General features: G+C 39.4%; 1 protein-coding gene across 1 annotated transcript in view; it reads right to left on the reverse strand.

Moving 5' to 3' along the window:
* Nucleotides 1-15815, reverse strand: part of LOC121569845 (receptor-type tyrosine-protein phosphatase N2) — a 320798-nt gene that overhangs the window by 42996 nt on the left and 261987 nt on the right. The window contains exon 12 of the mRNA XM_041881082.2: nt 3154-3369. Coding sequence (XP_041737016.1) covers nt 3154-3369 — 216 coding nt within the window. The remainder of the gene's footprint in view (nt 1-3153; nt 3370-15815) is intronic.

The following is a 15815-nucleotide window of genomic DNA, read 5'->3' on the forward strand; positions in this document are numbered from 1 at the left end:
TATTGCCACCATTTTACAAAACAAATAATAATAAACTGTAACAATACATTGGGTGTCTGGCTGGCAGGGGATGTCTTAAGTATTGATTTCCATTTGTATACATTTGGTAACAATTTCTATGAGCCACTTGTTTTGTAACACATTAGGTACTTATGTATTGTCTTATAAGGATGCACAAGCTACTATGAAGAACATCGTTAAATAGATGAGAAACAAAAGCCACAAAACTACAGCCCAAAATGAAAGAGACTGCCCATGAGCAACAAAAACAATGCCCACGTTCAAAATGTAACAACCATATTCATCTTTAGGTACGATGAATCTCGGTTTCCATTACTCAAAGAAATTAAAACATAACAGGGAATCAATACTTTAAACCCAAAGGATTTTCTTTGAACTGAGCAGCCACTCTCTCATAACTACAAAGCTACAACAGAGATGAGCAACCTATGTATGCACATGTACAGTAGGCCTTTGGAATGATATTGAAGGTGAAATTCTATTGTTATTCTATGGAAATCAGAGAGATTCAGAAGAGACGTCTATATAAAAGACTCTCTCCCATTGCCGCCACCCCACCATGAAGATTACTCCTCTCTACAAAATTACTCAGGTTTTCTCCCATCATGCCTTGTGCTCACAGACGCTCCATTAGGGATTTGGAGCCTGGGCGTTATCTAGCCAGCCAGTCATCTTCCCCCAACTCAAAATAAGGAGAGAAAAGATAAGAAAAAAAGGATGCAATCTTACAGAACCCGAACCCCCTCTCTCCCCCTTCCTACTTCCCCGCTCCCGATACTGGAGCTGAAGATTTCTCCATTATATTCACAGTATAATGAAGCGTGTTTGGTGTGTAGCCTGCACCAGTCAGACCCACAGACTGATCTTCAACCACAATTAACAACCAGGGTTGCATCCCAAATGGCACCCTATTCCCTACATAGTGCACTACTTTTGACCAGGGCCCATAGCTGCAAGCCAGGACAGCAGAAGGCAGTGCAGGTAAACGTCTTCTGAAAGCAGCACATTGCTACTAGTCTATCTCATGATCTATTATTGTGATATTTCACTCCAGGGACCAGCCTCTAAGCCCTGGTCTAGGATCAGCTTTCCCTACGTCAAACCTTAATCATTATAACCATGAGAATCTGCCCCGGGCCACGGCCTCAGGGCACTTTCCATGTCCACCAAATAATTAATCCAGTTTCTCTAGTCTACACCTTTACAGAGTCAAGGGTTGCATCTCAAATGGCACTCTATTCCCTTTATGGGCCCATAGGGCTAGGGTTGAACAATTCTGTTAACACAGCCAAAATGTCCAGATTTTCCAGGAATCCCAGTTGGAATAGGTACTGTGGTTGGAGGAGAGAATGAGCAGGAAATCAGGGAATCCTCCAACCTGGATTTCTGGAAAACCTGGTAATTTGTGCAATTTGTACAACCCATTTACTTGCATATACCCCCAACAAAGGGGAACCAGAGAAGGCTAAAAGAGAGGATAGACACTAGCTTAGGCAGCCGATAGTGGCTGCTAGATCTGCACTATCATCTAAGATTGATGTGCATTCCCGGTAATACACTCATGTCCCCCATGGACCAGCTCGTACATAAAGCATCCTCCATTTAGGCTGCAAAGGCATAATTGTCCTCCTTAATAGGATAGTTCACCCAAATTACAAAATTACATATTGGTTTCCTTACCCTGTAAGCAGTCTATGGACAAGGTATGAAAACAATATGCTTAGGTTTAGTTTCCCTGGCACTGTTTCCACGTGCTAACATTTTAGCATTTGTGGCATAAATATTAGTATTTTTCGCGCATCATGTTCAAAACATCTATAAGTGATTTGTTGGGCTTCACAATCAATTTGAGATACATTCAGATGATTTAGACATAATGTGCGAAAAAAGCTAATATCAGTCCCATGATTTGAATGGGATTTGTGTCACAAATGCTAAAGCTTTAGCATGTGGAAACAGTGCCAGGGAAACTAAACCAAAGCATGGATTGCTGTCATACCTTGTCCATAGACTGCTTACAGGGTAAGGAAACCAATGTGTACTTTTGTAATTTGGGTGAACTATCCCTTTAACTAGCTTTAATGGCGAGGCGCCAGTAAAAAACAGGGAAACTATGTGTACTGTCTTAATAAAACACAATTTCCATCACCTTGGCGGAATGCCAACATCCTAAGTTGTCCAAAAATGGGACATAATGTAACAATTCATCTGTTATTGTATGTGCATAGGAGATATGAGGCTACAACAACCCATATATATTGTAAACAAATAATAAAATATTGTAAATATTGTAAAAGTCCATTAAACCCCCCCCCCAAAAAAAATGAACATTAAAGAAACGGGCCCAAATGAACGGTTACAGTAGAACACATTTCTCTACTCTCTTAATGATTGTCCATCTTCAGTGTGTACGATCGGGAAAGACACTGTGAAAGGCTGATTAAATATTGAGAATGTAAATGTGAAATGTGATGAGTGTCCACACTGAGCACAGCTGAGGCCAAGACAAAATCAATACGAGCCAGCCACCCAGCCAGCCGCTAGACCTGGAGGAATGGAAGGAATAGGTCACACAATGAACCCGCTCCCCTGCTAAAAAGCCCCTCCCCTAGTCATAGGTCATAGCCAATACAACTCTCACTGGAAATTTTGACTTCTAGAAACATTTGACCAGCCTTGTTAAACCAGGCTGAGCGCAGCGGTCAGTCTGGTTTTACGAGGCTAACATTTGACTGGCAATTGTTTATTCTATTTCCTTGATGTCTTAAATTACAACCAAACCACAAAAAACACTTTCACATAATACAGAATCAAATGAAGGGTAATCTTGCAATTGGGTTACAAAAATTTTACATATCAATATATTCTGTTGATAACCAGCCTTAAGTCACAACCTAGCTCTATCATGAACAAACACACATTCTACAACCAACTGTCACAAGTGTGACAAAAACCAAACAACAACCAGATATTCCCTTAAAATCAACTCATTCAATACACAGCGACTACGTGTCACTGCAGACCAATCAGAATAAGTCTAGTGTCAGGGACCGGGACCAGAGCGCATGCTCTACCAGTAGAGCACTCAACTGCTGCACTGAGATTGGCTGAGGACGAGGAGGCTCCTCTCACCTGATAGGTTGCGGTTGCATCAGCGCTGGTGTCAGTCCCCAGGCTGGCTAGTTTCTCCTTCAGTTGGAGGTGGGAACGGTGGCGCAGGCAGAAGAGCCAGCCGGACGCTGCCAGCGCCCCCATGATCAGGACCATGGAGATGATGGTCAAGACCAGGAACTGACCAGACTCCAGACGACTCTCCTTGACCACCAGGATCTGTCTCAAGCTGCCCTTCTGGAAAGAGAGAGACAAAAGGGGATGAGAAAATGACCTATACATCCAGGTTACGGCAATGTTTGTGCAGTGCAGTATTTTCATTATATTTGGAGAAACAAGGGTGTCACATGCACGCACGCATGCACACACATAACAATGACAAAAAATATAAATACTGAAATTGACATAAATCCATTGTTGTTCTAACTTCCATGTTAGAAAATCCCAAAACAAGGGATTGTTGTAATTTGTTTGACAGAAATATGGAGACAAATTAGCACAGTATTTCCCTCCCTGTCTATCCCAGCCATGCCCACTCATCCCCATCCTGATTCATTCCCTGCCCAGCCTACTCATTACCTTACACTAATAGTTGTTTTATAATGTGCATTCAAACTCACTCAAGTCCTATTACTCTCTTCTGTCCAGCCTACACACTATAGACATTTAGGGCCCATTTGTTCTGGCATGGGGAGACCTGCCATTGTGCAGCTACAGGAGATTTGGACAGTAAAAGCTTGTCACTAATTAGCCTTCCAGCTTTGAGTTTGGCTGGATTAGGGCCCTGGCAAAGGCCCCTGAAGTAATTGCTAGGAGGGCCTGAAAGGGGGATCTCAGATTGGGTCTACCCAGTAGAAGCCCACCAGAGTGGGCCGTTCAGAGACGTTGTTAACCCCCTCCCCGGAGCTAAGCCCAGGAGAATAGCATGGTATTGGCATGGTATTGTCTCACAGGCCCCTGTGAGGCTGCCAGGCTGGGTAGCCTATCCCTGGTTCTCAGTAAGTGCATGGACCACTGTGAAGGTTTTAGCACCATTTAATAGAAGGTGAACCCAAATGGACTAGCGGCCCATCTACTCTATCAATGAGCCCATTTACCTTCATCTATTCAATACACTTGAATTTCCTACATCCGTAATTGCAGAAGGGTTTTCAACTTCAATCAAATCAAAAACACACAACAATCACTAACCGCTGCAACATGGTACTTAGTCGTGGGGGGCAAAAGGGTAAGGTACAAACATTATATCTATTATATTTTTTATAGTCATAATACATGATCACTTTAAACTTCGGTGACTGTTTAGATGCTGAGGCCTTTGGTAACATGTTCACACTGATTGCCATGTAGGTCTGATGAATGTGTGTGACATACAGCTTCAGTCATCAGCCAAGTGGCTTGGCAACAATTGAAAAGTCTAAAACTATCCTTTAATAAACCGCATAGAACATAGATGAGAGAAACAAAGCTTTGGCTAGCTCTGAGCTATTGCATCAATGCCTTTGACAGATTGAATATGAGTGAAATTATTCACTATGATAGATAAGGACACATTTACATTGGATTGCTAAAGCTTGGTCTGTGCATATGAAACTATGGGTAGCTTTAGTCTACTACAGCAGTCCTTCTACCCCTTGTTTACATTTCCTCTCTCTCGCTCTCTCACTCTCTCTCTCTCTCTCTCTCTCTCTCTCTCTCTCTCTCTCTCTCTCTCTCTCTCTCTCTCTCCCTCTCTCTTCCTCCCTCCCTCCCTCCCTCCCTCCCCCCTCTTTCTCTCTCTCCACCAGTTTAACACTTTTAAGCAAGCCACATGAAAAGGGACTCCATGAAAATGAATGTTTTTAGTTAAAATATGTCAGTAAATCATTATTTTAAGAAAAATCACAGATTGTACTTTTATGACACAACATCGCCTGCCATGTTGCTATTCTTAAATCATGTTCATAAAATGTTATATTCTCATTGATTCTCATGTGTAAGTAAATGCTACACAGATTAATAACTGTGGAAAATACATTGTTGGTATTATAAATATTGTATGCCATAATTACAACAATATTAGACTGTGTTATTGTCCAAATAATTAATCAGGTACATATAACTTCAAATTATATGAAACAGCTATTACAATGACATAGAGTGCCTAAAATTCATTTTGTAGGAAGCTGTTGATTGATCCTAGCAAAAAACATTATTTAAATACTCTTCACACCCCTCAATAATGTCCTTTTCAGATTGATAAAGGGGATAAAGAAAACGAATGAAGAGCATATTCTCTTGAGAGAGGGAAAGAGGGCGAGAGGACTCCTTTTTTTACGGCAGAGAGGAGTTTTTGTTCATTTGTGAGAATGAAATTGGACTTGTAAATTACCATTTCATATGGGGAAACGTAAACAGAGATAATCAACTATGACAAACATATCTTTATTTTTTCAAACAACCATCAATGCAATTATTGCAATAACATAGGTTAAAAAAACATTGTGACATGTTTTTTAAAATAAACAAATAAATCACATGGATTTATTTGCAATCATCATTTTCATGTATTTCAAAAACATAAAAGTGTATGAACATTACCACTAAATAAATAAACATTATGGGATTATGGACAGGTGTATGAATTAGATGTATGAATTGATGAATGTGTGTAGAGAATTATGAATAACAAATTTAAGAAAATCGCTTAAGATTTTAAGAAAAATCTTATATACTGCTCCAGAATCAGTATTTTTCCTAAATTAACCTTTACTTGCTTATCACCTTGAATAAAAACAGGCTTTTTGACATTTTATTGCATCGGAAATACACAGGATGCTCAGTGAGGTTTTTACACTCACTTATTCTCTCTCTCTCTCTCTCAATTCAATTTCAATTCAATTTAAGGGCTTTATTGGCATGGGAAACATATGTTTACATTGCCAAAGCAAGTGAAATAGATAATAAACAAAAGTGAAAAAAACAATAAAAACGACCTCTCTCTCTCTCTCTCTCTCTCTCTCTCTCTAGGATTAGCAGACCTAGCTGAAGACAAAGGGCAGATGGATTTCGGTAGCTCTGGTTTATTCAAATGATTGAGAGAAAGGTCACAGTGAGAGAGGCCAGAGGGGAGGCCGGCTATCCATTCACACTGTGATCACAATACTTTCAAGCAGTTGAAGGTACCCCCCTAACACACATATACACTCTAACACACCACCACCAAATCCCAAATCCTTGTTGCATGAAATACAAACATAGTCAAGCAACTAAACACATGTTCACCTGACAAATTAGACACAAACCCATCTCAGAATTGTCTATTTTTTAGATTAAAATAGTAGGTTACATGAACATGCCTCTGATTGGAATCTGAAATACCAATAATAATCTTTATCTTTTAATATCTGGTAATGAAATGAACATACATTTATAAAGAGATAAATGTTTTTGCCTTCAATGAAGAAGCAACTTATTCCATCAAATTCAGTCCTTTTTTTCAGTCTGATAATGTCAAATCAAACAAGAATTGCTCAATTAGTAATATACAAGAGTTTCACAATGAAAAGTTTTATAAAAGTGTTATTGCTGTTAATAAGAACCTTTTCCCAACTAAATCCATGTGTGTTTTCCTATTTTAATGATAAATAATTACTTTGCCATCCAACTGTAGCCTACTTTAAAACAAAGTAGCCTAGTCCTATGTCAAATGCATTTCAGTTTAGATAATAAACTGACCAAATTAAAGCAAAGAAATAACAGCAAGCTTTTTATGCAAATATTGATTTTTTTAAACTTGAGGGTAACTACTAGCCAATAGAAGACATTGACCTTCTCCAAAACTCAATGTGCTCAGTGAATCAATTAATTCCATTGGTATCCCGGGAATGCGTTTTCTAGTGAAAACGTTGTATCTTCCCTACAGATGTGACGATTGGACATTGCACCAGTGCTGCTATTCATCAAATATATTTTCTATATTTTCAACACCTGTTTTAACTTAAGCCAGGGCTAAAACAGTTTAGCCTACTACCGCACTGATCATCCCTTTCTAAATTTGATGGCTATAACCTACAAGTTTCGTTCGATTTTTCCCCCCACACTATGAGCATCCTTCCGTGACTGGAGCGTCGACAGAGGGCCGAAATCACAGAAAGCACTCAACCCACGCATGCATTGCACATCAATTGTAATTCAAGCAATTCTATAAAAAAAGACAAATATGCATTTTGTTTTGTAATAATCTATACAAATTGCTCATAAAAACGATAGCCTATACATTGAAGCCTACCACACAAGTTATCCCCACCGCATTCGTTATATCGGCACCTTGAAAACACAGCCAAGATAGGCTATAACACATGCTGGAAAATAGTTACCTAAATTCATGTTGATGCGCAAGTCAGATGGTTTGCAATAAATAGGAGATATGCCTTGTATTCCAGAGAGCAGGTTCGGTAACCGCAGCTCCAGTAGTGTGAGTGGCCAGCGTAACAACCAGCCTCCCACTCAAACCTCTCCTCCACAAAAGTTACCAGCGTCCCATGCGCCTCCTGAGCCAACAAAAGACTGCGGCTACCAATGTTCGAGCACGAAGATGGAGAAGAAAAAGGAAAAGAGAGAAAATAAAGAGGAGGAGAACGAACGAGGGGATATGCTCGCCTGATTTTCAGAGCCTTGCAAGAATCTGCAGAAGCCTATAGTGAGTCCTTTCAGCGTCTCTGTGCCCAATGAAAAGAAGGGGAGACAGGTTTTTTTTTATTTTTAGATCATATAGTGTACGGCTGAGCCCCTCCTTATATTCAGCCGCTAAGAAGTCCCTGTCTGTTGCACATGTCATATCCACTGGTTGCTATAGCGATACCTCCACATGTTGTCGACAGTGAATGCTCAAGGAGGGATGGTTGGCTAATAAGCTTGTGGGCTGAGGGGGGATATGAATGGACATCGGGTTAGTCACTCATTTGTTAAGCTACTTGGGGTCTCTGTGTTCTGTGTGAATTGCGGTTTTCTGGCGCTCTCCAGTCCACCCCTTTCCCGCTCTCACTCTCCTAAATACAGTAATAGCCAGAATGAAAGCATGCTTTACAGAAAGAGGGGTGGGGGGGTGGGGTGTCCATCCGTAGGGACTGTATAACCTTTTATCATCTTACTGTGAATGTAAATTATGATGAGGTAGGCTGTATTTTGGGATAGTGATATTTAGTGCCTCTCAAAATACTGTAGAAATAACAGGATAGACTGAATAAGAAGTTCAGTTGTAGACCTATCTGAGCCAAACATATGAGTTGATAGCCGAAATAAGAAAATGCTGATCAATGAAGAAAAAAAGAGGAAAAAAGGACACAAGTTTTACAAACAAAATCCCACTAAAACTCCTAATTAGTTATTAGGCAGAAGAAGAAAAAATCCAGTGGACAGCAACAGCTGCACCAAGCAGGGAGAGGAGGATTATGGAGAGAAGAGTGAGAGAAAAGGAAGGAGAAAGGGAAAGGGGGCGGTAAAGTGGGGATGGCTGGGGGTTCCTGTCAAATGCAGATGACAAGTCTTTGGGGAGGGGGGGGGGCTCTCCAGTTTATTTTTTTCTATTCAGAGCCCCCCCCCCCCCCACCCCCTCCTCCTCTTCACCATTGTCCCTGTATATGACAGCTGGAGTTGTCAATGTGAACAGGGGGCAAAAAAAATTAAGGCTGCAAGAAGCAATGCCGGGGTTCAAGCTGTGGGCACACTGTGCCACCATCAGGACAAATTGGACACATCGCTCTAGGATGAGCTACTTCTGTAATCCTTACCATGCTTGCCAAAAATCAGAACTCAACATCAACCAGATCATGCAATATGCCTTTGATGTATTTTGGACCATTTGTAAGGATGTTGACTACTTTAAACGTCTTCTTCTCCAGAACTACTGGACCGATCAGCTCCATATTTGGTACATAGCATCTATGTACCCATGTCTTTAAACGCAACATTTTTTAGCTCAAACAAGATGGTCGCTATGTGCCAATGAGCTTGCATGAATGGTGTTTATTTTCAACAGTGCCACCATGCGGCCAAACTGAACCATACTTTACAGGTTAACTAGACTCATTTTCATTACTCAAAGTCAAACAGATCATGATATATAATTCATAACTCACTGGCTACATATTTAGTAATCATGCATAATCGATTTTGTAGACCTGATTAAAAAACAATTTTAAGTATATACCCACATAATGTTTTGTTATAGAGTTCATCCCTGGCTAGGGTAGAGTGGTGTGTGAAACCCTGGTCTAAGCTGTGGAAAATAAGTCTCCCAGCCAGACCAAGCCTGGTGTATAATCATGCCTATCCCATTCATCACTGAACTGGAAGGACCTCCTGTGTCCACTAACAATCTAAAGCCTTTCCTGAGATATACACTATTCCCTCTTCTTTAAAATGAATGGTTCAGTGGACATCCACCCCTCACCACTTACCCTACAAGACCTGGGTTTAAATAGTATTTTAAATATTTGAGCTTTTGTTCTAGCCTGCCTGGAGTGCCAGAGTTTGTGGCTTCTGACTATTATGTTGGTCCATTAAGCTAGGCAAGCTCAATCAAGCACAGATAAAGTATTTTTTATGATTTCAAATAGTATTTGAATCCAGGTCTGCACCCTACACACACCCAACCCAACCCCACCCTCATTCCAACCAATCAGGAGGAAGCAAATTGACACTCCAAGGATGGTCTAGGAAATGCTTGACAAGCTCCTATCACCAGCAAGCAACACTAATACCCTTTAGGCGAGAGAGTACACTGTAAAAATAGAAAGTCTCAAAACACCATGATTGTGTAATGAAACCATTAAAAGTAGTGCACCTAATCTGAGATCTGGTGTTTGGAGGGTGTTTGAATGTAAACCAAATGTAAGTGTTTTACATTTCCTGAAATACCCAAAGTGGTTCTTCAATCTGAATATTGGTGTTTTTAAGAGAGTGTTGTGAAAACACTTTTTGGGGTTTCAGTGCATGTAAAAGGCAGCATGAAAACACTAAAACGGTTTCTCATACAATCAATGGTTTATAAATGCAAATGGTTAATAGCCTAAATATTGATTGATGATAAGAGACTATGGAGAATATTCTTTGTGGAATTCCACCTTAATTATTTCAATGATTTATTTAGACAGATTGGAAACAGGAGGGGCAGTAAGATGGTACATTTCCTTGGAATTTGACCCACTCAACCACACAGCCACACTGAAAGAAATTATTCTGGGGTGAATTTAAATTGTCTAGCTGTAACGCACTCGGCTTAGTCACCGCTTCCAAAGACCAGGGTTAAATTCCCTGCTCCAACCCTTCAATCTGTTTCTCCTACCTATCTGTATCCCCTCTGTCATTTCATAACTGTCTCAATAAAGTGTAAGAATACCCCCCAAATATCTTTAAAAACATTTATGTAAGTTGTTTCAATCATTTGTTAATTTCATTTCACCCAAATAAGCTAAGAATAATATGTTGCTCAAAATGTAAGTATCTTTCATGAGGATAACCAAAGAGAGAGAAAATTGAGTGATCAAACTCATTGGAAGTCTATTTTCAGAGGATTGTGGGTAAAACATTTTTTGGGGACTTTATGATTTTTTCACACAATGTTGTATGCATTTTTAAAGAAAGAAAAGTATATTTATATATTAGTATTAAGCTTGTTGTGCCATGAGGTGTAATGAATCGTTAGCCAAATTGATGTTCAATAAGGACAGCACCCATTCCCACATTCATGATTGTCAATAGAAGATGCAAGGGCAGATTCCTCAATTCTTGCAGTTTGCCAATGAGTTAGTGTTGGTGGTTTGAACACAGTGTCTGACAATACCTGCCAAAACGGTATAAAATGGCAACTGATCAAATACATAAAACAATGTTAAACATCAACACTTCAGAAAGAAATCATCTAATTCTGCACTAGACATGATTCAAAATACAGTATCACAATGGTGTTTAGAAGCTTTAGAAATGAAACAATGCCAAAAGAGAATGTATCTAATTCTGCACTAAACAAGACTCGAAACACCAAAATAGTGGTTTCAATCTTTTCTGTTAGTGCTCCCAGTCCCTGGCAAGTTGTTGCTCAACACTTGATTATGTGGTGTTACAACACACCATGTAATGTTTTAAAATATCTCAGGAAAGTTTAGCCTCCTTCAAGTTGTTGGCTCAGTTGCCACTAGTTTTGGTGTTACAAAGCACTTCATTTTAACAGTGAAGAGAAGAGAAGAGTAAAGAGAAGAGAGTGACTCAAACTCCAACAGTTATTTTTTTCCATGCAGAAACTCACAAGAACAATGGCCAAATTTCACACATTACAACCATTACACGCTGCACACTAGATTTCACGACTTCTGTAACATCCTGTGCAGGACCAATGGTTATAGAACTCTGAGGAGCTTGTCCCAGATAGAAAATAAGCCTTGAAGTTACAGGTTGCACCCAAAATGGCACCCTATTCCCTATGTAGTGCACTACTTTTGACAAAAGTAGTGCACTACATAGGGAATAGGATGCCATTTTGGGATGCAACCATGGTGGCTAGGCAGAGTATCTCCAAACCCAGTGGAATGTGTACTCTTACATGTATAGTAGTTGTATGATATGGTTATAACACATCAAACAAAAGTATTTAAATCAATCAAATAGCAGATGACAGTAGTCATTTTATGGAAGACATTCTGTGACTCATATACACGCACACCCTTGCAGCAAGTTCAACAGCCCTATCTGTACACTGTTTGCCTCCATGACACATTCACATTTCTATTAAAAAGCTCAAACAGTAAAGACAATGTTTGCACAGGGGCAGAAAGTACAAAATACTTCACAATGTCGGGGAGAGAGGAGAAGGAATGTTAAACAAATGTCAGGATCAAGTGTACCAGGGCACATAAATACAGAGCCCACACAGCCATGACAGTATGTGTGCATGCGCATATGCATTTGTGTGTGTGTGTGTGTGTGTGTCCACAGGCCAGACATTAGAGACTCGGTGAAACCTCAGGCCTTGTAATATATTTGAGTAAACAGGATATAAAGGCACGAGAGCAGCAGACGGAGGGAGGGCTGATGAAAGGCCTGGTGAAAGTGTGGTCCACATACAAACCCTGGTATAATGAGATCAGATTAACCTAATGCACCACACACTGCCTCTGCACTTGCCTGCTACTCGCTCGGCACCTGGCCATATACGAGAGACAAACCATTCAAAAGTATTATACACTCACAGATAAATGTGCATACATGTGTACTAACACCAAAGCAGTACAATGGTCTTTGAAATGAGGGATGGGTGTGGGGGGGATTAATTATTTATCCAATATGTGAGCGAGACAGTTGCAGCGGTAGCTATAGCTACGTTTAGGGAAGGTGTTGGAGGATTAGGTTTTTCTCTAATGCTGAGAAGATGTTGTGCAAAACACTTAGGGGGTTATTATTATGAGATACTCCAGATGTTATTGTTGTTGCTGCAGGCGTATTACAAGATGTGAGAAAAAAAACACGACGTCTCGTCTGGGCTCTACAACTGCTGATTTTCTTATGTGTGTTGATGTTTGATTGATTTGAAACGAAGACAAAATAGGCTTTTATTAGTCAATTGACAAAAAATATCAAAGCGCGGTCTCAGATTTAGGAGGAGTGACAGAGTGGAACAAGAGATGGAGAGAACACAAACATGTAAAGGCATCTGGATTACTCCTTTTATTCTCTCTCTCTTTTTCTTCTTTCCTCTCATTTTTCTAAACAAAACAAAAAAAAGAGTTAAGGGAGAAAGGGAAAGTAAATGTGTAAGCAAGCATCTTTCCTGATGGATAATCAGAAAAAACGTTCAAAGACGAAAAAAGGTCTCATTTCTATGTTCCACTTCAAACATCTGAATTGCTCTGTCTCATATTCTCATCCCTTAGCTTGGAGACCCTGTTTAACTGAAAATGTGTGTCAACCCCGAAACGTGTGTCAACCATGTCATTCTGGTGTTCTTCTCAGATTAGCTTGTTCAAATAAGCCTTCTCATTGTGTGTGAATCTCAGCCCAACCATCACCCATAACAAGTAGTTCAAAGCTGTAAACATGCTGTTCATCAAGGTAAATGCTATGCCTGTCATCTAGCCTATATTTAAAGATGGGGTAGCAACCCACACACACACTCACAACAATGTCTGCAAAAAAAAGCCTGGTGATGGTTTTGCTGCTATTATGAAAATGTACCATATCTGGCGAGGAAAATGGGGTTAGGATGGATAATCCTGGCATTTGAAGATGGATGCATGCTTATGGTTCAGTTGAATAGATTGTATGCTAGGGATCTCAGATGTGAAGTCTTTGGCATATTTCCCCCCTATCTCTACATCTTGCTTTGAATGAAGCTCCATGCGTAGACATTTCATATGGTTTGTTATGTTTGAGTCTGTGTGTGTATGGCGGGTGAGGGTATAGCCTATATATAACACTTGAAAAATGTTTTACAGTTACTGGTTTTAATGGATTCAGTTTATTTTCATGTTCAAAGATGTGATGCGTGGTAAAGGACCCAAGGGTCTGAGGAGAATATGTGATAGTAACTAGTGAGATGCATGTTTTCTCTCGCCTGCCCTGGACATGTTTTCATCTGGAGGTTGGGTTGGAGGTGCAGACTACTTAGAATAACTAACACAACAAGTCAAATAAAATCCCAATATCTACAGTATAGTCTATCAGTCCATATGGTTTTATAGTCCACACTGTAAAGGTAAAGTAAAGTAAAATTCTGTATTTCATATTACAGTACATCTACTGTAATATACATACAGTATCAAAGCAAGTACTGTGCAATGACACACAGTACAATACCGTAAAATTGTATTATATTGTATTATATTGTAAAAAAGTAAACCCTACCATAATTAGAATGAATGAATGAATGAATGGATGAAATTCATTGAGGGGAGGGGTTTTATTTCACAGTATTTTACTGTAATAACAAGGGATTGGTGCAAGCAGGTTGCTCTACCAACTGAGCTACACGGGGGCCACGGGGCCCAAGGTTGATTAAAAAAACATATCACAGTCATAGCAAGAAAACGTTTTTGTAACCGTTACTGAAAATGTTATTGTAGTTAAGGATACATTGGTCTTCAACATAATTGTAATTACAACAATGTCTTATAATATATCTCTATCTCTGTATAGTGCCAATACAATACTGAGATATTAACAGTAACTTGATGCCAGAGCAATGAAACACAATACAGTAAAATTGACTATTAAACTGTAAGAAAATACAAGGGATTACAGCAAGCAGGTTGGCTGTAGGCATTTTCATATTACAGCATATTAATGCACACTAGGTGTTTATGTCACTTGCACTTCTAGAGGCCTAAACAAAGGATTCCAAACTGGCTGTGATTACAGTGCAAAACAGATCAAATCGACATGGGCATTGTCGCGGGAAGTAGGGGTGGTCAAAAAATCATAAATAAATAAATATATATATATATCCACCAAATTAGTGCACTAGGCCTTTATTACTCCAGTATGAATGGAGAAAAATACTTGTCTGCAGAGCGGAGAAAAACACTCCTCAGCACCCCCCCGCAAGTCCGTTCAAAAAACACAGCACCCCCACCCGAAAACATCTTCCCGCGGCCATGGACAGGGGTAAATATTAAACCATTAAAAGGTTTAATGGTTGAGTGGCTATAGTCATATTCTTTTGATCTGTTTTGCCCTGTAGTCACTGTCAGTTTAGAAGTTTTCGTTAAAGCCTAAAGTGCAAGTGATATAAAACACCAAATATTAGTTGGTATGCTGTAATATATAATTAAATATTCACTATTAGCAATTTCAGATACAATTCAACAATAACGTACTGTATTGCTATATATTTACTGCAGCATACTGTAAATTATGGTGCATTGTGGAGAAATACCCATTAGTAAAAGTCCTGTACCAATTTAAGTGACATGTGGTAGTAGTTCCCTAACAATTAAATAGGGAACAGATGAGTGGTAGCAGTCTTAAAGGGTTGAGATTTGCTGTCTCTGGTCTGTCCCCTACATTAATGTAATTTTTAGGGAACTATTACCACGTATCACTTAAATTGGTACAGCACTCTCACTAACTGGTGCAACAACTAAAGCCTCCTACAAGACACACCTCAAAATATGTCAATGAGTAAGAAACAACAATACCATGCACCCACTAGTGTTATTGGCGCACCAAAAATGCCAGATGGTACTGTATTCTGTATTACATTAAATTACTGGCAGCAATTGGCCAGTAAGTTAGTGTAGATTTTCAGGACAAGTTTAGTATAATTACTTAAATACAATGTATTACTGTATTCTGTGGGGGTACAGCATTTTCAATCACGGATGCCCTGAAATATGTTAATGAGCCAGAGACTCTTTCCCCGCCCACAACATTTTCCCACAATGCACCATAATTAGTACTGTAAAACACATTTATGATATTTTACTGTGCATTCTACATAATCTACTGTATTCAGTTTATACAGTATCATACTGTTGATTAATACAGTAAGTTACTGACCAAAAAAATTGCTAACAGTGAACCATTCGAAATACAGCAATTCTTTCCCCGCCCACAACATTTTCCCACATGCACCCTAATTTACAGTATGCTGCAGTAAGACGTTTCAGAGTATTTTACTGTTACTCATTTTTACAAATACTGTATAGCTT

The sequence above is a fragment of the Coregonus clupeaformis genome, chromosome 7, assembly GCF_020615455.1.
Source record: "Coregonus clupeaformis isolate EN_2021a chromosome 7, ASM2061545v1, whole genome shotgun sequence".
Classification (NCBI taxonomy): domain Eukaryota; kingdom Metazoa; phylum Chordata; class Actinopteri; order Salmoniformes; family Salmonidae; genus Coregonus; species Coregonus clupeaformis.